Source organism: Gobio gobio (genome assembly GCF_949357685.1).
Source record: "Gobio gobio genome assembly, chromosome: 21".
In the NCBI taxonomy this organism is placed as follows: Eukaryota; Metazoa; Chordata; class Actinopteri; order Cypriniformes; family Gobionidae; genus Gobio; species Gobio gobio.
Window position 1 is genome coordinate 20,888,528 of NC_137117.1, and position 27,902 is coordinate 20,916,429.

At 39.2% G+C, this 27,902-nt stretch overlaps 1 protein-coding gene across 2 annotated transcripts in view; it reads left to right on the plus strand.

The window, feature by feature from the left end:
- ube4b (ubiquitination factor E4B, UFD2 homolog) overlaps positions 1–27,360 on the plus strand; it is a 42,316-nt gene extending 14,956 nt beyond the window's left edge. For both annotated transcript variants that reach the window (XM_079803492.1, XM_079803493.1), the window contains 20 exons: positions 3,079–3,179; positions 4,388–4,502; positions 6,071–6,154; positions 6,367–6,423; positions 6,510–6,626; positions 6,736–6,834; positions 7,734–7,847; positions 7,932–8,130; positions 8,226–8,364; positions 9,592–9,691; positions 12,205–12,332; positions 12,425–12,523; positions 12,625–12,860; positions 12,936–13,062; positions 14,689–14,833; positions 15,058–15,192; positions 23,386–23,577; positions 23,665–23,839; positions 25,784–25,930; positions 26,061–27,360. In XM_079803492.1, coding sequence (XP_079659618.1) covers positions 3,079–3,179; positions 4,388–4,502; positions 6,071–6,154; positions 6,367–6,423; positions 6,510–6,626; positions 6,736–6,834; positions 7,734–7,847; positions 7,932–8,130; positions 8,226–8,364; positions 9,592–9,691; positions 12,205–12,332; positions 12,425–12,523; positions 12,625–12,860; positions 12,936–13,062; positions 14,689–14,833; positions 15,058–15,192; positions 23,386–23,577; positions 23,665–23,839; positions 25,784–25,930; positions 26,061–26,122 — 2,571 coding nt within the window. In that variant the 3' untranslated portion in view covers positions 26,123–27,360. The remainder of the gene's footprint in view (positions 1–3,078; positions 3,180–4,387; positions 4,503–6,070; positions 6,155–6,366; positions 6,424–6,509; positions 6,627–6,735; positions 6,835–7,733; positions 7,848–7,931; positions 8,131–8,225; positions 8,365–9,591; positions 9,692–12,204; positions 12,333–12,424; positions 12,524–12,624; positions 12,861–12,935; positions 13,063–14,688; positions 14,834–15,057; positions 15,193–23,385; positions 23,578–23,664; positions 23,840–25,783; positions 25,931–26,060) is intronic.
- The last annotated feature ends 542 nt before the right edge of the window (positions 27,361–27,902 follow it).

Consider the following 27,902-nt stretch of genomic DNA (forward strand, 5'->3'; position numbering starts at 1 on the left):
TTGTGTTCTGGCGTTGTATCGCCCTGTCTACACTACACTATTTTAATCAATTTGGCTGTCTACACTGAAAATTGCAGCATGTTGCTTCACAAAACAGTTACAACACTATCTGTCTGTCTGAAATAAAATGTACTTCCGAATATTTTTATTTTATGTATGTACTAGGGCTGGGTATTGACAAATATTTCACAATTCGATTTGATTTCTATTCACAAGCTTGCAATTCGATTCCGTTTCTATTATTTTGGATATATATCAGGTACAATACATGGCAAATTTTCTCAAGGAAAACAAATCTCTTAACTAATACTGTAAATTATGGGAGTCATTTGTATATATTGAAGGTAAAGATTTGTATACAAACATTTAAATTACACAATTATGTTTTATTTATAATACTAAAGTTAAATGAAATATAAACATTTAAATAGTGGCTGTCATAACTTGCCAGATTTATTCAAACATGCATTAAATATTGAAGAACGTTACAAATTGTGATGAATATGTGATATGGTGCATATATTTAGCAAAATGTTCCTCTCTAGAGTAGCTGACTAACGAGTTTATGGACACTGGATATGGTTTTTCTGAAGTAAATGTGACTTTGTTTACAAGCTGTTTTACTGACGTCTTTCCGCTGTTGAAACACTGAGCGATTCCATGTGCCGCGATATGGATTTCGATAAGTTGTACTCTATCTTTTAACACACTTGCAGATGCTCATTCATGTTTATTCCGCACTGTAACTGGTATTGAAGAAAGCTGAAAAGAAGCTAAGTGCATGCGCGCTGCAGCTTCTCTTGAGCTGAGCTGCGCCAGAGCGATCTCACGCCACAGCGCCTTTATTTGAAATCATATGAATAGTAACAAAGCACAAAGATTATTGCGATTTATTGGATGGGAGACGTGCTACAATGTTCCATCCGTTCATTCATCAACTGAAAACAGGATGACTAATCGATTCTTGGGATTTAGGAATGGATATCGGCAGGGCCGTGCACAGACCTTTTGAGGGGCATGTTATGAAACTGAAAAAGGGCACCCCTTTTTTATTTTATATATATACATACATATATATATATATATATATATATATATATATATATATATAAAGATTATTTATTAAGCCTACAGAAATGGAAGAAATAGTCATAGCTTCATGACAAAATCAATAATGCAAAATAATAGTCTCAAAAGCTTTAGATTTATTCACTATTAATAACAACCATAATAACATAAATATTATGTCTCTTATTCACTACACTTTCCCTAAAATAACCCAGCACTGAAAAAAAAAATAGAGTGAAAAGTACAGTTGCCGTGAAAAGCAAATTAAAAAAGATTTCTGACGGACCACGTGACACTGAAGAGTAGCTTTGGTCACAGAAAAAAAAGACATTTTAAAATATACTCAAATAGAAAACAGTTATTTTAAATTGTAAAAATATTTCAAAATATTACTGTTTTTGCTGTATTTTGGATCAAATAAATGAAGCCTTTGGAGAGCAGAAGAGACTCTTTTAAAAACATTTAAAAATCTTACCGTCCAAATATATATATTGCATTCTACATGATAAAATATAAATATTTCGCATTGATCTAATTCTGTAGGGTTTTTTTTGTTACTACAACAAACCATGTTTTACTACATTTATACAAAACAAGCAGAGAGAGTATAGAACACTGTAGATAAAAAATAGCTAGATAACAAATAATGTGTGCATATTAACAGCCTTGAATAATAACCATCATTTTATATTATTACCTTAACACGATTAAATGTTAATAAATCAAGTGTATCATCAGCAATCATGAATCAAAGATATGTTACCTAGGTGACGACGAGGATCACTAGTCACTTTCTGTAAGTTCCAGTATGAAACAGCGCGGGGCGAACAAAAAACAAATTATATGTTGTTCAGATGTTGTATTACTTATCAATATATTGTTAACATTTTACAAAAGTCAAACTCAAATGCTATGCAGTTAAGGGGGGTTTGACCAGCGAATGTGTGCAAATGTGCAATTTGTCCGTCATTAAAACGGCGTAACGTTACATTTTTATCAGCAGGTTTCAAACTAGTTTGTTGTAGCCTAGCTATAATGGGCAGTTGGGCACTCTGTCTTTCCGGTTGTAAAATAAAATACATTTGGCCAAAATCTAATTTTATAAAAGATGAAATGCTACCATGTATGCACAGGCTATTTAAGTGTAGGCAAGTCTACATATGTATTGACTAACTTAGCTAGTCTCTACTTTTCAGTCTCAGGTGGTAGGCGGTAACTTAGTGGTGGTCCCACCACGTCTTAGTCAGACTCAAATTCAAATAAATAAAATATGAGCCTATAGACATAGTGTTTGTTTAATACTTATTCAAACAACAATATCTTTATTTACCCTTGCAAAACTTCGTCCAGCTGCGGTCTGCTGTGCGGCTGCTGCGGAACGTCAGTTCGTTCAGTCGACAATGATAGAGGCAGTTGGGGTTAACTGACAGTTTGAGGATCGTCGAATAATATTTACTCAAGCTCTTTTTAAGAACTTTCATTGGCTAAATATTTGTAAAACAGACAGACGTGAAGGGTGACCAATAGCATTGATTTATAAAAAATAAAAATAAAAAAAGCCACCAAAAAAAAAAGGGCACTTCGGCGTGGGCACAAAAAAGGGCATGTGCACTGCACAGGTTGAGCCCTACCTGTGCACGTGCCTGGATATCGGTTCGTAAAAATGAGAATCGATTAAAATCGAGAAATTGATTTCTTTTTTTACCCAGCCCTACTATGTAAGTTAAATTTAAAAAAGGCTTTTACATCAAAACTAGCTTATGTGAGGTTTCTGATCTATGTTCTACTAATTTACTCATCTTTTGTTTTTAATCATAAGTATATGTAGTTGTGTAACAATTATAGAGAGGTTTTAAGCAAGTTAATTTTTTTCAGGAAAGCACAGGTGATCAGTTTCTATTAGTAAACTTTTCTGAGCTGACGTGCTGCAGCGACTGACTCGAGATGTCACAAAGGCATCATGGGTCATTTCCTGTGTAGACAGTGTTTTCATATGCTCTTCTGTTTCAGATGTGCAGCCAGCCAGCTGTCAGTCAGCTGCTTAGCAACATTCGTTCCCAGTGCATTTCCCATGCAACACTAGTGCTTCAAGGTGCCCTCACACAGCCCAGGTCAGTAACAGCAGCCTTTTTCAAAGCACACTAAAGTTTCTTGAAGGTGTTTTCACACTAGAGCTCTTGGTGTGGATTTGACCTTTTTGAAATTCAGTTTGTTTCTGTCCGAACTCAGTAGCTCACCCCTCATTAAAAAATTGGCTCTTACATTATAAAGCATTTCTAATAGCTGCCTGTCTGCATAAATTGGCTTTAGGAAGCAGTTCCATTTTGTACGTGTTCACTTTTGGTAGTAAGACTTATTTTTTGTGCGTTCTCCGCCAAATGCATTGCTTAGCTACAGTAGTAAACGTCAACTGCTGCTAGTACTCAGATTGATGATGCAAACATACGGTGTGAAGAGACCTGGGGACAAGGAGAGCAGAGTCAAGCTCCAGTTTAAACCAAGTGTGAAAAAAGGGCTTGACATTAACACCCGCCAACCCACCAGATGCTGGTGGATTTCATCTGTGGCGTGTAACGCAGTCGCTCCTATTAGCCACTCTGGTGGGTTGAATTTTATATATAATGCATTTTTCAGTTGTAGTCTTTTAAAATAATAAACTAAGTGCAATGTAGTGTTGTCCAAAAAAAAAAAATGTTTCAATACATATCGATACTGAAATATCTGAGACGCTGTGCTTTCTCGCTCTCTCATCTCTCTGACAGCGAGTTGACTCACAAACCCGCTTCCCCTTACTCACTCGTTTAATTTGCTCCAGATGAATATTGGTGTTGCAGGGCTTGAATTTCAGCGTGGGATTGTGTTAATAATTTTACTCATTCCTGTAGATTTTGTGCTTGTACCCAAAATATGCGCGTATAAATCCTCCTCTTAGTACTAAATTGGCGAGTTTTATGTAAACACAGTCAGTTATGTTTTAAGTGAACGTAAACAGTTGAAAAAGAAAACGCATTTGTAACAGTATAATGGATCCATGTGTCGGGTCTTAAAGTGATAGCAGCCTAATATACCTGCTGCCAAATTATAATATAATATAAAAAATATCTATATGGCAGTTTTTCCCTATCGATGTCACAATTGTGACTAGTAACTTTGGAAAACCACAAGCCACTGTGGCTGGTGAGCAAGAAAGTTAATGTCAAGCCCTGTGTGAAAACGAGTATTGTTGCATGGTGTGGTCGTGTCAATTTTAATTCAAACAAGAATAATACATTTTAAATGAGATTGCTGCCCCTTCCCTCATCTCTTTGCCCTCAAATAGAGCCCCTCTACAGCCCTCCCTGCTGGTACCCTACATGCTGTGCCGGAACCTTCCATACGGCTTCATCCAGGAGTTGGTGCGCATGACTCACCAGGAGGAGGAGGTGTTCAAACAGGTGGGAGTTGCAGCAGATTATGGAGACAGGCCGCATGCTGTATCATTTTACTTTTGAAGCTTCATAGATCTTTGTTATTGATGGCCAAATCTTAGTGATATTTAACATATGTTCAATATATACAATGTTGAAATATATTCAAATGCCATCTGTTTGTTTTTAGTAAAAACAGCTAAGAATTTAAAATTACATTTAATCCACATTAGGTTAAGTGGTTCCAGTGTGGACACTTTAGACATTGCATTAGATTAAAAAATATCAAACCAAATTGCATTTATTTTAATGAATGAAAAGGCACACTTTAGAAGCACAAAAAAAACGCTTTTGAATTTAAAATAGATCCACTACTGTTCAAAGGTTTAGGGTTTGTAAGATTTTTTTTATGCCGCTAGAATACATTACATTTGACAAAAGTGACAGTAAAGACATTTATTATACAAAAAAGTGTTATTTCAAAATATGTTTTATATTTTGTAAATATATTTATATATATATATATATATATATATATATATATATATATATATATATATATATATATATATATATATATATATATATATATATATATATATATATATATATATATATATATATATATATATATATATATATATATATATATATATATATATATATATATATATATATATATATATCGGCAGATTAGAATGATTTCTAAAGGATCACTGAAGACAGCTGAAAATTCAGTTTTGTCATCACAGAAATAATTCACATTTTAAAATATATTAAAATATAAAATGTTTTTTTTAATGATATTTCACAATATACAGTTTTTTGTACTGTAAAATAGTACCATATTTTTGGTCAAATTAAGCATTATTGGTAAGCATAAGAGACTTCTTTCAACAAAAATTCAAACCTTATCATCCTTCTGAACAGTAGTGTAGTTTTCAAAATGAATTCAATCTGCTTGTCAAATGAAACACCCCTGTGGCTTGCTGACTGGCATCATTTTAAAATCACCTTGTTAAAGGAACACGCTGACTTTTTGGGACTATTCGTAATAATCAAGGAACTTTGCTTCTGTACCATGGGTGCAGCGGCGCAATGATATTACGCAGCGCCTGAAAATAGTCCCCAGCACGCTCTCTGTGCAAGCAGGTTGTTACTTTGGTCATGTTGGTGGTAGTTAGCCTATTTTAAGGCGCTGCGTAATATCATTGTGCCTGTTACACCCACGGTTTGGCAGCAAAGTTCCTTGATTATTACGCAGAAATGAGAGTATAGTTCCTAGCCATATCAGCCTAGAAAATCACAACTTTTCATTTTCCGTAAGTCTTAGTACACGATGTAACTATACACATCACTACATGTAAATAGGAAAAGACAGAGTTATGGCACGCACGGAGATGAGAATGGTATGTATGGACTTATCTAACTCTGGGGGATACGGTGAATAAGCTGTACCAAAAAAAAAGTTGGCGTGTTCCTTTAACAGCTGGTTGAATGTTTTTCCAAAATGGCTAGGAAGTCAATTTAGCTCAAAGAAAAGAAAAAGTGTGGCACTTTTTATCCTGGTTTGATCAATGCTGTTGTTCTTTCAGATCTTTGTTCCCATTCTTCAAGGGCTTGCTTTAGCTGTAAAAGAATGTTCTTTTGACAGTGACAACTTCAAGTTTCCTCTAATGGTAAGAGACTTCTTGTTGTTCTTTTAAAAGCATAATAAGACCGTATTATCAGGCAAATGAGGACCAAACAAGCTCCTTTGATTTATATATTAACACAGTTAGATATCTCTGATCTTCCAGACATGTTTCAATTAGTAAACTGCTCTTCTGAATCTGTGAAAGACTTTAGGCTCTTGTTTCTTGTCTATGACTGATATTATATTGCTTTACAGGCTTTGGCTGAGCTCTGTGAAATCAAGTTTGGGAAGACTCACCCTATATGCAGTTTGGTAGGTTTTGTAGGAGCTTGCAAACTCAAGTCAGTCAGGTTATTCAGTTCACTCTTAATATTGTTTGTCTGTGTGTGTATTTTTAGATGATCTCTCTGCCATTGTGGTGTCCTGACCCTCTCAGTCCTGGAACAGGAAGAGAAATTCAACGACTCTCCTTCCTCGGAGCGTTCTTCAGTCTTTCTGTGTTTGCTGAGGATGACGTAAGTCATTTCACTCCTAAAACAAATAAAACGAATACAAAGTGCAGCATTGATGAATAACGATGGGAGGAAAGTTGTTTATTTTAATATCTGTTTTGCTGTTCTGCAGACTAAAGTGGGAGACAAGTACTTCTCTGGCCCTGCCATCACTATGGAGAACACCCGTGTGGTCAGCCAGTCACTGCAGCATTATCTGGAGTCTGCCAGGGTGAATGACCATCATATCTCATACTCATAGATTTTTTATGAGCTGCTGTAATATTGGGGGAGTATTCTTTTTATAGAGCAGAGGTGGAGTGGAGGCTTCAGTTTTTGGTCTTTCTTATATGATTTAAAAAAAGTATAATTTAATGTGAATGAGGTGAGATTAAGAGTGTGCATTTATTGTTAAGTTGTAACTGTTAGATAAGAATTTATCATGGGGTAACATGACCCTCCTTTTTTGGAGCAAGATGCCCGTTCCGAGTGAACTTTTCCCAGCTGCCATTTTTCACAGAATTTATAGTGAAATATTTAGAATTCATTTGGCATATTTCAATTGAAATATAACCTGTACCATTTTCTCCAGAAAATAGTTTGCACTTGACCTGTAATTTGCACCAGGTCAAAATTGCATTGTTGAGAGAGGAACCCCCCAGCCCCCACCCCACCCAAGAAAAGTTGCATTGCTGTATAAGTTGCATCTTATTTCTTTCAGCAAATAGTGTAAAATACCAGTAAATAAAACTAAATGTTTACAAACTTTATAAACACTATAAATTTTAGTTCCCCTCTCTCCACAGCAATTTAACTTTATTTAGAACAGAACAGGAATGAAAAATATAAAGCATAAAACAAACATAATTTGACTATATAAGTGTTGATTAAGGTAAAATACTAAAAACGAATAATCTATGAAATATCCGCTCATTGAGTGGTGTCATGTTTCTAATTCATCCAACATAAATACACAGATCACTATTAGTTCATTTTACGTCAACATTTAAGAAGTTTATGTCCAGATGAAATGTTCAAATGTGCCTCTGAATTGAGATTTGGTGTCCTCTTTGAAAGGGAAGTCAAAAGATATATTTTGTAATTCTGTGTGTGCTGATGTTGGTTTTCCAGGGAGATCTGTTTAAAATCCTGCACAACATCTTATTAAACGGAGAGACAAGGGAAGCAGCGTTGAGCTACATGGCAGCTCTGGTGAATCGTAATGTGAAAAAGGCTCAGATGCAGGTATGTCTGCTCAAAGCAACACATTCATCTTTAACACATTAATACCACATTATATGATTATTTCCTCGCCCTTTCTTTCTTTAGACCGATGATAAGCTGGTGTCCACAGATGGCTTCATGATGAACTTCCTGTGGGTGCTGCAGCAGCTCAGTATGAAGATCAAGCTGGAAACGGTGGATTCTCTGTACATCTTCCACCCCAAGTGTCGGCTGAATCTCAGCCGAGAAGAGACCCGGCTCAATGCAACGATGGAGGACCTGAAGAGCTGGCTCACTGAGCTGCGTGAGTGTGGGCTCTGTTCTGGAAGAGACAAATCGCTTTAGACGCTCAGTTTAACTTCAGACAACCCATTTACTGTTCCTCCAAATCCTCCACAGATGAAGACCCGTCCAAGTTCTCAGAGCCCAAGTTCCCTACAGAGTGCTTCTTCTTAACGCTACATGCACATCATCTGTCCATCCTCCCATGCTGCCGGCGCTACATACGGAGACTGAGGGCCATCAGGGATCTGAACAGGTGCTTTGCACAGATTCAGTCGTAAATCTATTTGTTACCAAAGTCTTTAAGGTCATAGTCCATTGTGAAGTATGCATTAGTGCAAAAGGGTACATGAAGGCGACATCACGGCTGCATAAAGGGTTTTTATGAGCTCTTAATTGTAAAATGACGTATGGGCCTCTGCCTTGTAAACTTCACGGCCAAGAGACCACAAGTTTTCTTGCATCACTTTGGTCATATTAGTGAAACAGAAGTGATTAAAGAGGACCTATTATGCATTTTTATATTTTCTATATTCTTAAGTGTGTAATATTTGTTTGAGCATGAAAAAGGTCTGCAAAGTTACAATGCACAAAGTCCGCTCCAAAGGGAGGTATTCTCTATATCAGTAAGCACTGTTTCTGAACTCCCTCAAACGCCTCCATTGTAATCTTGAGTTTTCTTACGGGAACGTACACATCGCAATATTACTCATTTGAATAATTTCCGTTTAAGGCATTTGCAAAAAAATGGGGCAAGACCTGGTTGAGTTCCGCTAGTAGCGTGTTGAAACTCGTGGTTATGGTAACATTTCCAAAATGTGCTCAAAGCGGTTGACCAGTCCCAACTCACTGGTTCAGCTGACCAATCAGAGCTCACTGTGCTTTTCAGAAGAAGGAGCCACATGTAAAATATGTGAAAAATCTTTTTTTTTTTACAATCTTATAGACCCCAAAAATAAAACCAAGACTTTGTAAAAGGGCATATTAGGGCCTCTTTAAGTTTATTTAATCTAAAAGATTCTCAAAGTGGATCATCTTGCATTCTTCATTGCTTCTGCCAGATAGCCTATCATATATGTGATGCTCTTTGTTGTCATGCTTTGTGAAAAAGCCCTTAATCTCTCTCTGATGAGACTGGTTAATCCTGTCCTGTCCTGTCCCGTCCCAGTGCCTCTTGCAGAAGGTATTTTCTTGCAGTCCTATTGCCCATAATGCCTGAAATATCAGCTCCTGTGTTAGTGCTGCATCAGTGGCAGTGTTTCAAGTCCTTCAGATTTTAGGTAGAAAGCTCTGGAGTAGACTGCTCACATTGTTTTTTGGCCTCATGATGCCTGGCAGATCAGAACCACGGGGACCCCTGCTGTCAGCAGCAGGTATAACACTTAGATGGGCCAATAATACTCTGTGGAGGTTTTTTTTATTTTATTTAAGTTGTCAGACAGGATCATTTACACAAGACTGAATATGTGTGTGTGTTTTACAGAACTGTGGAAGAGCTGAAGAACAGTGAGAACCAGTGGAAGGATTCCCCGTTGGCTGGTCGTCATCGGGAGATGCTGAAGAGATGTAAAACACAACTGAAGGTGTGTGCTGTTACCTTTATTAACCCCCCCCCCCCCCCCCCCATATAATAAACATATAACATGTTTATAAAATAGTTTTTTAAAATGCATGAAAACAAAATGTCAAATTCATTGGTGTGTACGAGTTCTGGTTTCTTTGATTAATTTAAAATTGCTAAAAATTAAAAATGTTTTCTCTCTAATTTCAGTACATGTGATATGCCATATCAACCATCTTTTACTTTGCTTGAGAAAGCTATCTCTGTAGATATTTATTAACGAGATTAGGGCAGAAACAGCTAATTGATTAAACGGATAATAATTGATAATGAACATAATTCCATTATTGCTTATTAGTACTATCTTTGTTTTGTGCACAAAGAGTCTCTATTAGCCACATTATGGTACTTAGCAATACTTTTCTTCAGCAAGGTCACATTAAACTGAAAGACATTTCTTTTTGCTGTTCTTTTGAACTTTCTATTCATCAAAGAATCCTGGAAAAATTTATAAGTTTCCACAATTTCTAAGCAGCGTTTTTAACATTAATAATAATAAGAAATGTTTCTTAAAGACCAAATCAGCATATAAGAATAATTTTCTGAAGGATCACTGAAGACTGGAGTAATGGCTGCTTAAAAATTCAGTGTTACCATCACAGGAATAAATTACATTTTAAAATAGACAAAAGTTATCTTAAGTTATCATATTTCACAATATTACTGTTTTACTTTTTACTGATCAAATAAATGCAGCCTTGGTGAGCATAAGAGACTTCAAAAACATTTTAAAAAAATCTTTTAGCAAATTTTGGCATTTTCTATAAAGAAACAAGCAAGTTGTTGTCATTAGCCAGGTTCCCATCCAAGGATTTTTTGCGCATCGCTGATGGAAATGCCAATTGTCGAATTGTTGTTTTTCAAATGTCGTCACTATTTTTTCAGTTTAACTTTAGCGTATAAATTCTATAGTGTAAAATATCTACACTTAAAATGTCACACTAGTTTGGAAACACTTTTTGTCGAGAAAAAGGGCTTTAACGCAAATAAATGTGCTGTCACATGACAGAATTAGCCTATTATATCCAGCATCCGCATCCAGCGACCATTTTATCGGCAATGTGGATCCAGCGTCCACATTGCTCCTGTTAAAACACTGTTTCCCTGTAGTTCAAAGGCGCACTAAATCTATTATATTCATATTATTAAATTATATATTAAACCTGTGTTTAATTATACTATTGGTAAGAATAAGACGTGTTACCTCTCAAGCATCTTTCATCCTTTTTTTGTGTAATTTTGTTTTTTACAATCTAATAAAAAATAATAGCTAACTGATTCCGTTTCTGAATATTGCTTGATCAAGTATTAATCTTAAAAGTGTTTATAATGAAGTTTTAAAAAAACCATGACACTTATTATATATATTTTATAACTTATATTTTATGTATTGGGCCTACAATTTAATGAAGTATAATACAGTTTTGTTTCAAAATGGAGGAAAATATAGTGCCTTGAAAATCTCTGCAGCTCGTCAAAAATTAAAATGGGGCGTTGGATTTCTAATACTGACAAAAAGAAAGGTAAAATACACAACATGCTACGTCTGTATCTTAATAAATGAAATGCCATAAAATCACGATTTCATGGGCAGGATCTGGCTACTAGACATATGAAAGTTACAAACATGACACTTTACAAACATGAGAAATTAGTTTTATAAATAAAATGTATTAATATGTAAAATAATTTTATTGCAAACAAATAATAAAAAAATATTTGGTTGAATCCAAAAAGCTCTAAAAGAATTTTAGGATTGTTAAGATGGCATCAGTTAAGCTAGACTATTTAAAAAAGTTAAATATAGGTTACACAAATAAAAAGTTTAGGTTACAACTGCATCTGTCTCGGAGAGAAAAACAATTATCAGCGATTTGATGTTATTGAACTCTGAAACCAGAACGAATAACTTTGTTTGGTTTGAATGATCTGAATTCATGCGTTCTCGGCTACGTCATAACCGTGACTGGCGTAACTGCATGTTCAAGGCTTACGTTAAAGATTGTTGCTATATGACTGAACATTTCACTGTACCAATCTTTTTTTATGGATACTAAAATGTTGCATATTTTGAAAATAGTAAGCAGTACATTTTAATCTTCTCATTACTCTGCATTTTACAAAAGACACAATATAATTTGCGATATTTGTAAAATTATGTATGGAAACGGCTTGAGGGCAGCTTTTTTTTAGCGATACAACAAAACTTAGACAATGCAATTTTTTTTGGGATGATGTCATTACGCACACCATTTTATCGGTAAAGGGCCAGTTGGATGGAAACAGGCTGGAGACAGCAAATTGCGCAATCTTTTTTTAATCCATATTCACTTTGTCGATAACGAAACAGTGGAAAAAGTGTATGTAACCTTGGCTATTGTTAAACTTTGAATACTTAGAGAGTATATATACTTTGTTTCCAAATCTGTATTCAAGTAAATAGAATTTTGAATCGGTTGTCTCATCTGTTGACAGAAACTGGTGCGCTCTAAAGCCTGTGCAGACGCAGGGCTGCTGGACGAGAACCTGCTGCGCAGATGTCTTCAGTTCTTCAGTATGGTCATCCAGCTCATCTTGCGTATGGTGGAGCCTGCCTACCCACAGTCAGTTTACTTAACAGCTCTTCAGATACTGCTTAGTTTTAGTTGAGATGTCGTTCTGTTCTGATTGTTTTTGTGTGTACCTTACCTTACAGCGTAACCCTGCCTCTAAACCCGGAAATCCCCAAAAACTTTGCAGCACTGCCAGAGTTTTACATTGAAGATGTGGCTGAGTTCTTGCTTTTTATTGTGCAGTAAGTCTATGAGAGTAATGTGGACATCATAGTATTAGAATCCCAATTTTAGTTACATTTATTGTTTTAGTAAAATTTAACCCCCCTCGTTTGTTTCTCAGGTACTTTCCCCAGGTTCTCTTTGAGCCATGCACTGAAGACGTTGTGACCTTCCTGGTGGTCTTCCTTTGCAGTCAGAATTACATAAAGAACCCATACTTGATTGCCAAGCTGGTGGAGGTGCTGTTTGTTACCAACCCAGCGGTGCAGCCTCGCACTCAGCGTTTCTTTGAGATGATGGAGAGCCATCCGCTGTCTGTCAATCAGCTTGTGCCTGCCCTCATGAAGTTCTACACAGGTTCACTAAAATTCATTTTCAGGTCTATTCTGAGCATTTTGATTTTATTTATGCTAATTGATTGTTTCTCCCCAGATGTGGAGCACACTGGAGCCACAAGCGAGTTCTATGACAAGTTCACCATCCGTTACCACATCAGCACCATATTCAAAAGCCTGTGGCAAAACATTAACCACCAAGGCACCTTCCTGGAGGAGTTCAAGTGAGTTCACTGTTTAGATATATGTGTGTGTGTCCAAAAGCCTTTCCTCAGGCCTGTAAGTAAAAAAAACATGTCACGCTCCTGTTTTGTTATATAGATGTAGAGAGATAGATTGAGATATATAGAGATTAACGCATTTAGCACACCCGCCCTGCCTCAGACCTACGTAGGTCAAGTTACATTTCATACAGTTGATTATTGATCATTTTAGACACAATATTGTCAATTTTTGCACAATTTTGCCAACGAAAATATTACCTATAAGCCAGAGCAGAACTGTTGTGCATCTCCAAACAACACCTAACTGTGTTTCTGAATGAGTCTGTGCTTTGAACAAATCAATTGGGTGAACCAACAATTCAATAGCATTCATAAAGAGTGCCATTTACTTAATTCCTTTAATGAATCAGCCGTTTAAACGAATCCAATGACTCAAGGACATCTTCATTAAGACATTTACTGCCACCTACTGGCGGTTTTAGTTGCTTATTTAGAGTATCATTTCATACATTTTTTTCCCATATTAATAAAAAACCGACTGAAGGTGTAGTTCATCCAAAAAGTAAAATTCTGTCATCATTTACTCACCCTCATGGTCATTGTTGCCTAAAAGTTTGTGTAATAAATTCTGTTGAATCAAATAAAACATTACTTTTTGAAGATGCTTTTTGTAATGTCCATTTGATGCTTTTCTCATTTAACACAATAATGACTTTATGGATCTTTTTGGGGATCATTTCTCAGGCAAATTTGATGTGCAGTCAATTTGTCATTTAATTAGATTAATTAATCGCTACATTGTGTAATTCATTCGATTTAATTATTATTTTATTTATTAATTATTTATGATTTATTCAATTTAATTAATTTAGTTGCAAAAGTTATTAAAACATTATTCAACCCCTCGGAGACTGTAATAATTTAAAAATGTAAGCTTTTCTAAAGATTAAAAAAAATTTTTTTTTTTTTAATTGTATCTATAACAGTTTAGTGGTAAATTAAAAGTGATAATGTCAATATATTTACATTTACATTTATGCAATTGGCAGATGCTTTTATCCAAAGCGACTTACAGTGCACTTAATGTAATGCTTTTGAGTTATAGTACCGCCAGAGTAACACACAGTAGCGTGCAGATCAAGTGTAGATTGTGCACGCAGAAATGTATTGTCAACACTGTTTCGTGATTTTTATCAATAAAATAGTTTAGAAACTGAGAAGTTCAGCATATATTTCTTAGTAATTAAAACCCACATCTACACTATTAGTAGAGAGACACTGCCTCATAGAATTAATTCACACACAATCTCTCTCTCTCTCTCTCTCTCTCTCTCTCTCTCTCGCTCTCTCTCTCTCTCTCTCTCTCTCTCTCTCTCTCTCTCTCTCTCTCTCTCTCTCTCTCTCTCTCTCTCTCTCTCTCTCACAAATGCATTCATATAAATGTAATCTTTACTGTGCTACTTTATCTTTATCTGATTTAAAACAAGTAGAAATATGTGAGAAATATAACGACCCAAAGACAAAAGAACTGATAAAAATAAGCTGTTAATATTTTTGTTAAAGAGTTCTTTGTATACATGTATTTTATTCATAAATTTTTCTCTCTCTCATTCATTCATTCTGCAGCTCTGGTAAACAGTTTGTGCGCTACATCAACATGCTAATTAATGATACAACTTTTCTGCTGGACGAGAGTTTGGAGTCTTTGAAACGCATCCATGAGATCCAGGAGGAGATGAAGAATAAAGAGCAATGGGACCAGCTGCCCAGGGTCAGCACCTATCACAACTTGACCAATAATTGAGTTACCCACCCTTTTTGAATGCATTATGTGTAATGGATATTAAAAAAAAAACATTAGCTTTTAAGGCTAAAAGGATGAGGAGTGAGTTTTGAAGTGAATGGATGTGTGGAAGTTTTTCTACTTTAATTTAACATGTTTTGTTCTCCAGTTCCAATCGGATCTAATTGAATGTGGAATGTTCTGACCCTCAGGAGCAGCAGCAGAGCCGTCAGTCCCAGCTGACTCAGGATGAGAGAGTATCACGATCCTACCTGGCTTTAGCCACAGAGACGGTGGATATGTTCCATATCCTCACCAAACAGGTCCAAAAGCCTTTCCTCAGACCTGTAAGTAGCTGTAAAAAGCATGTCACACTCCGCTAATATGCCAATTTTGTGCTCAATAAAGATTTCTTATTATCAATGTGGAACACAAGTTGGGTGAACGTGTATATGTTCCTGGAATAGGGCTGGACGATATGGCTGAAAACTGTATCACGATTTAAGTGTTTCTTATCGGTCGATATCGATAATTATTGATTTTTTTCAAATAAGAACCAGGCGAAAAATATTTTACATTTAAACATTTTTATTTTAAACCTAACCTTCCTCTGATTATAATCCCCTCAGTTATAAAGGCAGAAATGGCAACCCAACCATGGAAAACACTCAAATAATTAAAATATAAACACAAGTCTAAAATCACAATGAACACTTAACAATTATCTCTTAACATTAAGGTGCAGTGCCTCCGTTACTTCTTTGTTACTGTTACCGTTTAGATTCTTTGTCATAAGGCACTGATGCAGAGTACCTCTCCATGTAGTTTCAAAGGCTCAATCCGAAATCGCCCCTATATATTTAAATAGGGCACTATTTGAGGTGACAGCCATTTGTAGTGGTGTCCAAAACGATAGTGGACGTTATTGAGTGCACTCATTCTATTACACTTTGCACCGCAATAACAAGTGTAATGTTACAGCCGACGTACACACAGCGCCTGTCCGAATTCGCTCACTTGTTTTCATTCACTCCAAGTGAACTGTATTAGTGGATTCAATTAGGGAATAGGGATTGAGGGTTAAGGGGGCAATTTCGGATTCGGCCAAAGTCAAGATTAGCACAACGGCGAGCGTGTCGAGTATAAACACGTCCTCAAACGAACGAGGCGTGTACGCTGTCAGGATGGTAAAACAAGTTTGTGGTATTACCAGTCTTGGTGGGGACGACGGTCTTGCATATTTTGCAGACGACATTGGTCTGACTACGGTCAGCCTTATAAAATCCAAAAAACTGCCATACTGGCCAGCTGACTTGTTTGCCTGTTTTATTAACAATTTCCTCGCTCGTTGCGGCACTCATTTTCCACTTTTCACTCCACGCAGGTTCTGTTTACTGAAACATTTATCCAACACGAGACAACGATATGGTGCAACCAAACTTGATACAGTTAAATGATTGGCTGTTAGCCTGTCACTCCCTACGTTGCTTGGTTACCAGAGAACGATTGCCTTTGTTCATGCAACCAAACTTGCTTTGCAACCTCTGGTTTCTTCCGACGAAGAAAAAAAAAATTATCGAACGTTTTATCGAACACATTTTTTATTGATATCGATTGCGTGTCTATCACGTATCTTCTTAGTAAACTGTTTGTACACATACAAAGTTGTCAATGCTTCGGTTTGCATGTAGGGACCCTCATTATGCTACCGTGTTAGTGTGAGGCTATTATGAGCCTTGTTAGTGGTATTAACTAGCGATTTAATTTTACTTATTCTCTTCCCCATAGACTAGCATTATAAGCTAATCTGTTTTTAGAGATAAAACAATAGGTTACTTGCGTAACCCCGGTTCTCTGATAGCATTAAGTGAGGTGTCTCACTATGGGATACGCCCCTTCCGCGTATTCCTCAGAAGCCCTATTACATTACGCCAGCCCCAATTGGCTGGCAGACGTGACGTTGTGTCTGGGAGTGGCCTCCCCTCCCTCAGTATAAAAGGGGCAGCACAACGTCACAACGACATTCAAAACAAGCACACCTCTTCCTCGCTTCACACAGCAAGAAGGGGGTGATCTGGTGAGACACCTCACTTAATGCTATCAGAGAACCGGGGTTACGCAAGTAACCTATTGTTCTCTTTCAAGCATACGTTTCGGTGTCTCACTATGGGATATCCTAACTCCCGTATTGCCAGATAGCCTGCCTCGAAGTCTCCTGCCAACCACCATAACTATATTCAGGGCTGAACAAGTCATGACTCACGACTCACATTCCTACGCTCAATACTGCATGTGCTAACGTTTGAGCTGTAACATCCAATTTGTAGAATCTTGCAAATGTATGCGGCGAGGACCAACTCGCCGCTTCACAAATATCCTGTATCGTGACTCCTTTAAAAAGAGCCCACGACGTTGACATTCCCCTCGTTGAGTGTGCACGTAAACCAGACGGGGGCACAAGACCCTTGCTAGAATATGCCAATGAAATAGCCTCCACTATCCAGTGCGATAAACGCTGTTTAGTAATCGGTTTCCCCGTACGTGGTTTCGCCCAAGACACGAACAGCTGGTCATTCTCCCTGAACCCTCTGGTTCTTTCTACGTAAATGCGTAAGGCGCGCACTGGGCACAGCGCATTCGACTTTTGCTGTTCTGATGACGCAAAAGGCGGTGGGGAGAAGGCTCTCAACTCAAGAGGGATGATAGAATTAATTATTTTAGGCATGAATGCAGGATTAGGTTTCAGAATTACCCCTGCATCCGCATGCATGAACTGCATACACGCTGAATGCACCGAAAGTGCATGGATCTCGCTTACGCGCTTCGCTGAAGCCAAAGCTAACAGCAGCGCTGTCTTAAATGACAATATTTTTAAATCAATCTTGTCCAACGGTTCAAATGGGGACATTGAAATAGCATCAAGCACCAATGCCAAATCCCATGAAGGAGAAAGCGGTTTTGAAACTGGCAACGCGCGGCGTGCGCCCTTCATAAATCTGCATACTAAAGGATGCTGCCCAACAGTTTTGTTATCAAAACCTATGTGACAGGCAGATATAGCGGCCAGAAACACTTTTATGGTTGAAAACGCTTTCCCTTGGTCTATCAAATCCTGCAGAAATGATAGAACGACCGCCACCGAACACTGAAAGGGAATTTCGTGTTTAGCCGTGCACCAACGTTCAAACACGCCCCATTTGCACTCGTAAAGAGACCTAGTAGACGAGGCTCTAGCATTTTGTATGGTCCTGATAACACTGTCAGACAGACCAGTTGTGTTCAAATTAAACCACTCACTGGCCAGGCCCATAGTGCCAGGCGTTCTGGATGAGGTTGAAATATCTCCCCTTCTGCCTGAGACAGTAGATCTCTGCGCAACGGGAGAGGCCACGGATCGTCGTATAGCATATGTATGATCTCCGCCAGCCAGTGTTTCCCTGGCCACCTCGGAGCTATTAGTATCAGCCTCAATCCTTCCGCCCTCACTCTGTAGAGTGTTGGGGATATTAACGCTATCGGTGGGAACGCGTAAAGGAGAGTGCGAGGCCATTCGTGCGCCAACGCATCTATCCCCAGGGGCGCGCTCTGGTCCTTCAGTGAGAAGAACAGAGGACACTGAGCATTGTCGTGAGACGCGAACAGATCCACTGTCGCTCTGCCGTATATGCTCCAAATCTGTTCGACCACTTCCTTGTTCAATCTCCACTCCCCGTATAGAGGATTGCCCCTGGACAACAAATCCGCACCCTGATTCATTACACCCTGTACGTGCGTCGCTCTCAGGGATAGAAGATTGACATTGCCCCATAAGATCAGTTTGCGTGCTAACATGTGCAAGGGAAGTGATCTGAGACCCCCCTGTCGATTTATGTAAGCCACAACCGTAGTGTTGTCTGTTCTCACAAGGACATGATGTCCCTTCAGAAAGGGAAGGAAATGCTTCAACGTCAGAAAAACGGCAAGCATTTCCAGATAGTTTATATGAAGATCGGCCAGATGATGACCCCATCTCCCATTCACTATCCTGCCCTCGTGGATGCCCCCCCAACCTGACAACGACGCGTCCGTTGTTATGACTTTCCTGGCTTGAACCACGCCCATGGGTACCCCCTGAACCAGAAAGGTCGGGAGTCTCCATTGACGCAGTGCCAACACCGCCTCTGACGTCACTCTCACTCTCCTTCGGGAGTGCCGTAGTGGATCCAGCCTCAGAGACGCTACCCAGCATTGAAACTCTCTCATAAACAGTCAGCCTAAGGAAATGACTATCAGGGCTGAGGCCATCAGTCCCAATAGCCTGAGGCATGTGCGGAAAGAGACACTTTTTCCCTTCTGAAATTCGGCCAGGCACCGAGTGAATTTTACCACCCTGTCCTCCGACAGTCGTGCTCTGAATGTCACCGAGTCCAGTGACAACCCCAGATATGTTATGGACTGCGTGGGAATTAAAACACTCTTTTCTGTGTTTAGTTGTAAACCCAGCTTCTGTATGTGTTCCAGAAGCATAGCTGTATGTTCTCTCGCATCCTGCTCTGACTGAGCTGTCACCAGCCAGTCGTCTATGTAAGTAGCGAGACGAATACCCTGTTCCCTGAGCGGAGTCAGGGCCGCTTCTGTGCACTTTACAAATACTCTTGGGCTGAGAGACAGGCCAAACGGGAGAACCAGATACTCGTATGCCACGCCAATGAAGGCAAATCTCAGGAATTTCCTGTGGGGTGGGTATATCTTTATGTGAAAGTACGCGTCTTTCAGGTCGATCGACGTAAACCAATCGCCCTGGCGCACTATTTTTAGGAGTGTAGAATGAGTGAGCATTCTGAACTTGTACTTTCTTAAGTATTTGTTCAGTGCACGCAGATCTAATATGGGACGAAGACCCCGAGTTCCCTTCTTTGGAACTAGAAAGTACCTCGAGTAAAACCCACTGTGGCTTTGCTCGGGTGGGACCACTCTTATCGCCTTCTTGTTCAACAGAGAGGAAATTTCTTCCTGAAGAACATGCTTTAATTCTCCCCGCACCTGAGAATGAACTATCCCTTTGAATTGCGGGGGAGAAGTGACAAATTGCATTCTGTACCCGTACTGTATCGTTCTCAATACCCAGCGGGACTGTGTGCATTCTCGCCACTTGTTTATTTGCAGTGTTCTGGTGCCATCGTGTGGCTGAGTCGTGAACGAGTCTGTGATCTGTACTGCGCATGCGTGGGCACTTGGCGTTTGGACAGAGTTTAAGTGTCTCATCACCTCTAAGGGGGCGATAACCCCCTGAGGAGATGTAATATTGTGTTCTGTCAGTATGTTTTGCAACATTTTTTGTGGCGTTATGTTTTCCAACATGTTTTGGGGGTACAGTGAAAACTTTATTGAGTTTTGAACATGGAAAGTGCTTGTGACTAGTGGGTGGGTGTGCACCACTGCACCGTCTCTCGTTCTTTTCACCGCTCTGCTTCCCCTGGCCCAGCCGGGCTCTGTTTTCCACACAGAACATCTGGAAGTGGGAACTTCGGAACTCGTTCCTTGTCGAACACTGAACTTTTGAGGGTCGGGAGCCAGCGAACAGGGGGGCTGTGGGCTCCCGTCCCTGAGGAAGGTCCCATCAAACTGCCTTCTTCTTCCTCCTTGCTCCCTGATAATGGGCATGAGGATGAGGTTGAGGAGCTGGCTGAACCGTCTGAGCTGTTGCAGGCGGATAGTTCTTTCTAGCCCAGGCAGTTCTCTGTTCCGGTGCTCCGCCCTGACCCGCTGCATTCACGTTCGGTCTCTGCCGTTTAGGAATACGAAAGCTGGGGGGTGGGCGGGCCGCGGCCTGTGCGAAGGTCTGCCGAGGTGGCGGAGGGGGTGCAGTCTGCGACTTTCTAGGCATGCAGAGTTGCAGAGCCTCATCGTCCCTCTTCTCCTCGCATCTTTTTTGCATCAGTGACAGTGCTGAGCCAAAAATGCCCTCTGCGACCACCGGTGCGTCCAGGATGGCTTCTTTCTCCCTGACAGAGAGATTGGCCAGGTTAAGCCATCTTCCTCTCTCCTGAATTACCATCGTGACCATGGCCTTGCCCGCGGCTTGAACCGCGCATCTCTGAAGACGTAGAGAGAGATCCGTAACGACACAGATCTCTTCCCAATGTGTCTGACCTGGCATGGTCGACACTTCGTCCTGCAGCTCCGCTTGGTATGCGGTAAGCATAGAGATCGCGTTCAGAGCCCTGACGGAGAGAGCGACTGCCTTGTAAGCGTGCTCCGTCATGCTCGACTGGAATCTGTCCGCTTTGGATGGTAAAGTCGGATTTGCAGCCGCCGTACGCTTTGGGTGTAAGTGCGCGGCAACTAGTGGCTCCATGGGGGGCATTCGGAGAAGGCCATCCTTCTCCATCCCTTCCACATCAAGAGCGGATCCTCCCTGCACGGGCATCTTGCTTGTGAATGGTTTATCCTTCCATGTCACCGCAACCTCCTCCAGCAGCTCTGGAAATACTGGAAGGAGCTGTCGTGCTGCCCGTTTCGCTCTCGGCAGCCTCTTGCCCTCATAGCGAGACTTTGCAGTCTCTGCTACCACGGTCGGCCACGGAATATTTTGTTTATCTGCAGCGCGTTTGCACACATCTTGCAGATCAACACTGAGAAGCGGAGAGGATGGTGCCCCGCCCGCCTCTTCCGTGGATCCCGCCGCGACGAGGAGTCGTGCCGAGTGCGCAGGGGGAAGGAAGGGGGAGTCCTCGAAATCTTCCTCTTCCTCAGAGAGAAGATAATCGGATTGTCCCTCTTCCTCGAAATCGAGCGCGTCCTCATCCTCGTCCGTGCTGAGCACACCAGGCAGAGGGACGCACGCGTCAAGCTCTTCACTCCAGGACAGAACTGCCATGGTGGGCAGCTCTACTGCAGGAATGGTTACCTGCGGAGTGGCAGCTGGAACAGGGCTAGGTGACATGAGGGGATCTTGGCCTGACAGGCTAGCTTGGCGTGCTAGCCTGCGGCGAAGGCTCTTCATGGTGAAGCGTGCGCAGTGTTCACAGGAGCCGGGGTTCTCGATCGCCAATTGGGCATGTTTCAGCCCGAGACATGCAGAGCAGACCTGGTGTGTGTCCTTGCATGAAATTTTGTTCCCGCATGAACACAGTCGCACAGAATCTCCCTCACTAGCCGGGATGGTTTGCATTGCTGCGGCCATCGTTGTATCGAACAATCCTTGCAATCGGCTGGAATGCAAATTGAAGGAGCCAGACGAAAAACGGCGTGGTGGCCAGTGGTTCGTCCAGAAGTTTGTTCTTTGAAAAGGTAGGCTTCAAGGCTTCTGGTGTGAAGCGAGAAGAGGTTTTTGAATGTCGTTGTGACGTTGTGCTGCCCCTTTTATACTGAGGGAGGGGAGGCCACTCCCAGACACAACGTCACGTCTGCCAGCCAATTGGGGCTGGCGTAATGTAATAGGGCTTCTGAGGAATACGCGGAAGGGGCGTATCCCATAGTGAGACACCGAAACGTATGCTTGAAAGAGAACTCTTTACATTCGATGAGAACGATCTACTCAGAAACCATGTGTTAATTACCCCTAGGTTAATTTTTCACCGGAGTTGTCCTTTAATGCTAATCAAACAATTGTGGTGTCATGGGAAAAAAAAGTTGAATTTATATTTTTCCTTTAGATATTTGGTGTTGACTTGATGTGTCAAATTTGGTGTTATTACCAGTGATTTAAAGGTACAGTTGCTAAGTGATTTTTGTTTTGGAACCTTCAGAAAATTTACTTTTTTTTCAAAATTGACTATGCTGACTCAGTCATTTTTTTGTCAGATTAAAACAAATCATACATCATTTTGTTTCTTTCAATAGAGAATGTGAAAATAACTTATTTTTGAAAATTTGCTCGTTGGGACTTATTTTGCCAACACGGGTCACATATGTTGATCTTGTTAAAATCATAGTGACCAAAACAGTTGTGCTGCTTTATATGTTTGTGGAAACTGATACATTTTTGATTAATAGAAAGCAATTATTTGAAATTTAAATGTCTTTGATTCACTTTTGATCAATTTAATGTGTCTTTGCTGAATAAAAGTGTACATTTTCAGGAAAAACTAAAATCTTACTGACCTTAAACTTTTGAACAGAAGTGTGTGAGCAGCTGAGCAGTTAAACAGCTTATTATACGAGTAGAAGCAGTTTAATAAACATCTTAAGCAGGGCCGTTGTCTTGAGGAACATTTTTGCAGACAGATTTGCATTAGGAAGCGCCTAAAAAGTGGTAAGGTAGAGCATAACATAATCAATTTAGGTTTGGTTGTTAGGAAAAAGCATGAGAATTGTAATCTGCTGCTTGCCTGTAAATGAATCTCCTGCGCTCTGCTCTCTGCGGGTATTTATAGTCTTCAGGGAAAATTGAGCTGCTGCCAGGGTCAGAACATTGAGTTTATTAAGGAGATGTGAGAAAGGGTTCTTCTAATGACATTAATAAATAAATACTACATTTGTAGGTTCTGTTTAAAATGCACAAAACTGATACAATTTCTTGTTGGGATGATTGATGTGTATTATATTGTATTGAACAGGAACTGGGTCCTCGTCTGGCGGCCATGTTGAATTATAACCTGCAGCAGCTGTGTGGGCCTAAATGTCGAGACCTGAAAGTGGAAAACCCAGAAAAATACGGTTTTGAGCCAAAGAAGCTCCTGGATCAGCTCACTGATATCTACCTGCAGCTGGACTGTGCCCGGTTTGCTAAAGCCATTGCCGATGACCAGGTCTGTATTTGCTCACCAAAATCTTTTAACTGTATTGCAAGAAGAATAGTGGATAACTCTATTTATTTATTTTTTCCTCATTTTCAGCGGTCATACAGCAGGGAGCTCTTCGAGGAGGTCATTTCCAAAATGAGAAAGGCGGGCATAAAATCCACCATTGCTATTGAGAAATTCAAACTTCTGTTGGAGAAGGTGGAGGAGATAGTAGCTCGCAATTCTCAGTCAGAGATGGATTACAGCGACGCCCCAGATGAGTTTAAAGGTGAGGGTCATCAAGTCTCTAGCTACGTCATACTTTTAGTCATACACTACTGTACAAAAGTTTGGGATCAGTTGTAAATGTTTTTGAAAGAAGTTTCTTAAGCTCACCAAGACTGCATTTATTTGATCAAAATACAGTAAAACTATAGTTTCTTATGGAAAAATAACCTCTCCCAAATAATGCTGTAAACTATGTAGAGAACCCTCTCATTTGGTACACACTAATATTGGTTGCACTTAACAACAAAGGCTAAACTGCCATTTATATAATAAAAATGTATTCAAGCATGCATATATAATTAACAGTAAGTAAGCTTTCTTTATTGCTAACTAACAAACCGTGAACATTGGATGACTTTCCTGAGGTACAATGTTAAGTGACCTATTGTTCACAAGCTGTTTTATTATCCGTCATGATACAGATTTAGGTAAGTTGTAGTGTATCTTTCAACATACCTTTTGAAATTCATCCATGTTTTTCGAGATATAACTTGTATAAAAGTGGAAGAGATGACTTGTGCTCCCCGCTGCCGCTTGAACTGAGGCGCTACAGCATATCTGCTGTCAAAATGGCATTTATTGTTTGAATTTCGTGATAAAATGGAGAGAATTTTAAAGATGACACTTTGTTTAGAAGTTTTGCTTAGAAGTAACAAAGCAAAGGGCTATTTGCGATTTATTGGATGAGAGGCGTGTAACAAATAATGTTTAGTGTAAGGAAAAACTGCAGACCTGGCAACCCTGGCTTTAGCTACAGGTGATTCATAGGGTCAAATAGAGCCTGCTTTTATGTAGATTTTTTTTATTGTTAATGCGCTATTGTCACGTTAACTTGCCCTAAATTCAACATGATATATTTTCTTCACACACACACACACACAGACACACACACACACACACACACACAGTAGGATTCCGCACCCTTTTAATTGACAGGATACCATCGGCCCTGATCATCAGCTGATGGCCGAATATGAAAATAATAGCTTTTATCAGCCGATACATCGGTGCATCTCTAAGGCGCCGCCCACATGAAGCCAGAGCTTTCCTATCAGATCTTTTTTTTTTCTTTCTCGTTTCAAGAAATATCTGCGAACACACGAGAGCATGAAAACGGCTCAAATCGATGTAGCATACATGCCAGGCCAGTATGTGGCGCTGTAATTCTGCCACAGAAACACACTAAAAACGGAGAAGAAGAGCTGTGGCTAGAAGGGGTACGCAAGGGGTCGGAGGTGAGGCAAAATCTCACAATAAAATAACAATAAATAAATGTGCTACTTACCAGATGTGTTTTATTAACGCCTACACCTAAACCCTAAACCTACCCTTACAATAATGCAAATACAGTAATGAAATGACGCAATATTGATGTGCGCATGCCCAGTGCCCGCAGTACTCCCAAAACGCTGGATCTGTGTGGACGAAACACTGATACGGTACAAAATTTTAACGTATACAGCTAAACGTGTCTCCATGTGGAGTAATATTATGAAATATTATATTTTAAAATAACCGTTTTCTTTTTTAATGTATTCAAATGTAATTTATTCCTGTGACGGCGAAGCTGAATTTTCAGCATCATTACTCCAGTCTTCAATGTCACATGATCCTTCAGAAATCATTCTAATATACTGATCTGATTTTTAAAAATAATTTTTATTATCAATGTTGAAATGTTGATTTTTGTGGAAACCCGGATACTTTTTTTTGTTGAATTCTTTGAATAAAAAGTTCAGCATTTATTTGAAATAGAAATATTTTGTAACATTATAAATGTCTTTACTTTCACTTTTGATCAATTGCAATGAATCCTTGCTTAATGAAAGTATGAATTTCTTCCAAGAAAAATTCTTTCTGACCCCAAACATTTTAACGGTAGTGTAGCAACAGATTTACCAGTTGATTGGAGTTGGTAAATAACAGTAAGGTTCTACCTGAACAGATCCGCTGATGGACACTCTTATGACTGATCCCGTGCAACTTCCCTCTGGCAACATCATGGACCGATCCATCATTCTGAGGCACCTCCTCAACTCTCCCACCGACCCCTTCAACAGACAGCCTCTCACAGAGAGTATGCTGGAACCAGGTACCAACCACACACAGCTTTTCAAATATGACCTCTATCAGTTCTTCTGCCAAATGCACTCCTTGGCTTGTCTTTTTTTGATTGTTAGACTGTATAATGCTGACTATATATTTGTTCCCTCTCTCCACAGTCCCAGAGCTGAAGGAGCGTATCCAGGCCTGGATGAGAGAGAAGCAGAGTGGTCGCTTTTGAGTTTTCTCAGTGAGCCAAGCTTGCCCCTCAGTATAAATGTTTTTATCACGCTGGAAGTAAACTGAAGAAAGAGAGAGAGAAAAAAAGATGACAGTACCCAAATTGTTTTTGCCCCCTCTTTATTGAGCCACTGGCTCATGATTCTAAATTGAAACATAATAAAGTTTAGACTTTTGAAACATTTTGATTTTGAATTTGTATGTCCGCAATACATACCAAGCCAAAAGGGCACAGTCTCACACTCCAAAGTTAACAAAACCGGATATATAAAGAAACTCTCATTTTGTTTCCATTGACTTCATAGATACATTTTATTGGTTCTGACAGTAAACATTGAGGGTTCATGTTTGTGAGATATTTGGAAGAATGTTGTCAAGTAACACCAGTATTTCCATTTTTACACTCAATAAACATTGGCTGTAGACATGCCGTTTACAGTTCAGTCCCAAATCTGTTGTTTATTTTATATGGTTGGAGAAGTACAGCATATTTGAAATAAATGATCAAGCTCTAGACTGTCTTGTAGAAAATAAAATAGATGTTGGTGTAAATTGATGAGCATCAGATGGTGACTTACTCTGTATTAGAATTTTTTTTGGTTTGCACAGAAATCTCATGTGTACAACAATTTGACTAAAAGCTAAATCCGAGCACAAACCCAGGATCAAATAAGACATTGTGAAGCTGTGTTGTAGCATGATCATCATAAAAATGCCAGTATATCATGTTCTTTGTTCTGATCACCAACATTTGTTTTGGATCATAACGGGTCATCATCTCTTGTTATTAATGTTAACCCCAGTTGTTGGATTTCAACATAAATTAAGAGTTTTTCCAGTGACTTAAAAGGGTTTATCTGTACAGGAATTTGCTTCCTTTGCTACAAAGTTCTTTTGAACTGTAATAAATGGTAATGGACACACAATGATAGCCTTTGCACTTTTTTATTTTATTTGTCCTCTTAAATTCATAATCCACATTTTTTTTTTTTGGCAAAACATTGGCAATTAAGTTATTAAATATTTAATAGTTTCATAGATGACACAGGCTGTTAATCTAGTATAATTGAGATACTAATACAGTTTTTGTTTTCCCTTCCTATTTTAAAGCGTTAGTAATTTTATTTTATGGTTTAATTTTTATTTGTTTGTTATTTTAGTACATCAAATTGAACTAAATGAAATTGAGAAATGCTGAAAAACTAAACTTTTGTTTCTTGAAATAAAGAAAACTAACTGAAAGTTTTAAGTTTTTTAATTTGATTTCACTTAATGTTTTTCTAAGTAGCAAAATGTGTTTTTATGGTTTTAGTTAACAGGAATAACCCTGGGCACAATTTCATCTGGCCACATTATAAAATATTACATAATTGTGAATTAGTGGTTGAAAACATTTAAGTGTGGTATTTGATAAAGCAGCTTTCAGTGAATTACCTTTATGTATTGTTTTGAGAGGATTCAAGTGCCATGGCTATTTTAGAACATAATAGGCGTAATTATATTTTGAAAGAACATAAGTGCGATCATAATAATTATATGTGAGCAATTTAGGATTCTAAACGATTCTTGTAATTCATTTCTAAGGTATATCTATCCCTGTTTTATCCATGTTTCTGCTAGGCGGCGCCCTTCACTTTAGTGTAGTATGATGCCACGCCACAGCGCATCGTAAGCGACCCTGCAGTATTGCGTCACAACTGACCAGCCCACCTTAGTTTTTCCAGCGTTTTCATTGGCTACACGACGCATTGCTCACAGAGTACTCGGTTCTAATTGGCCAG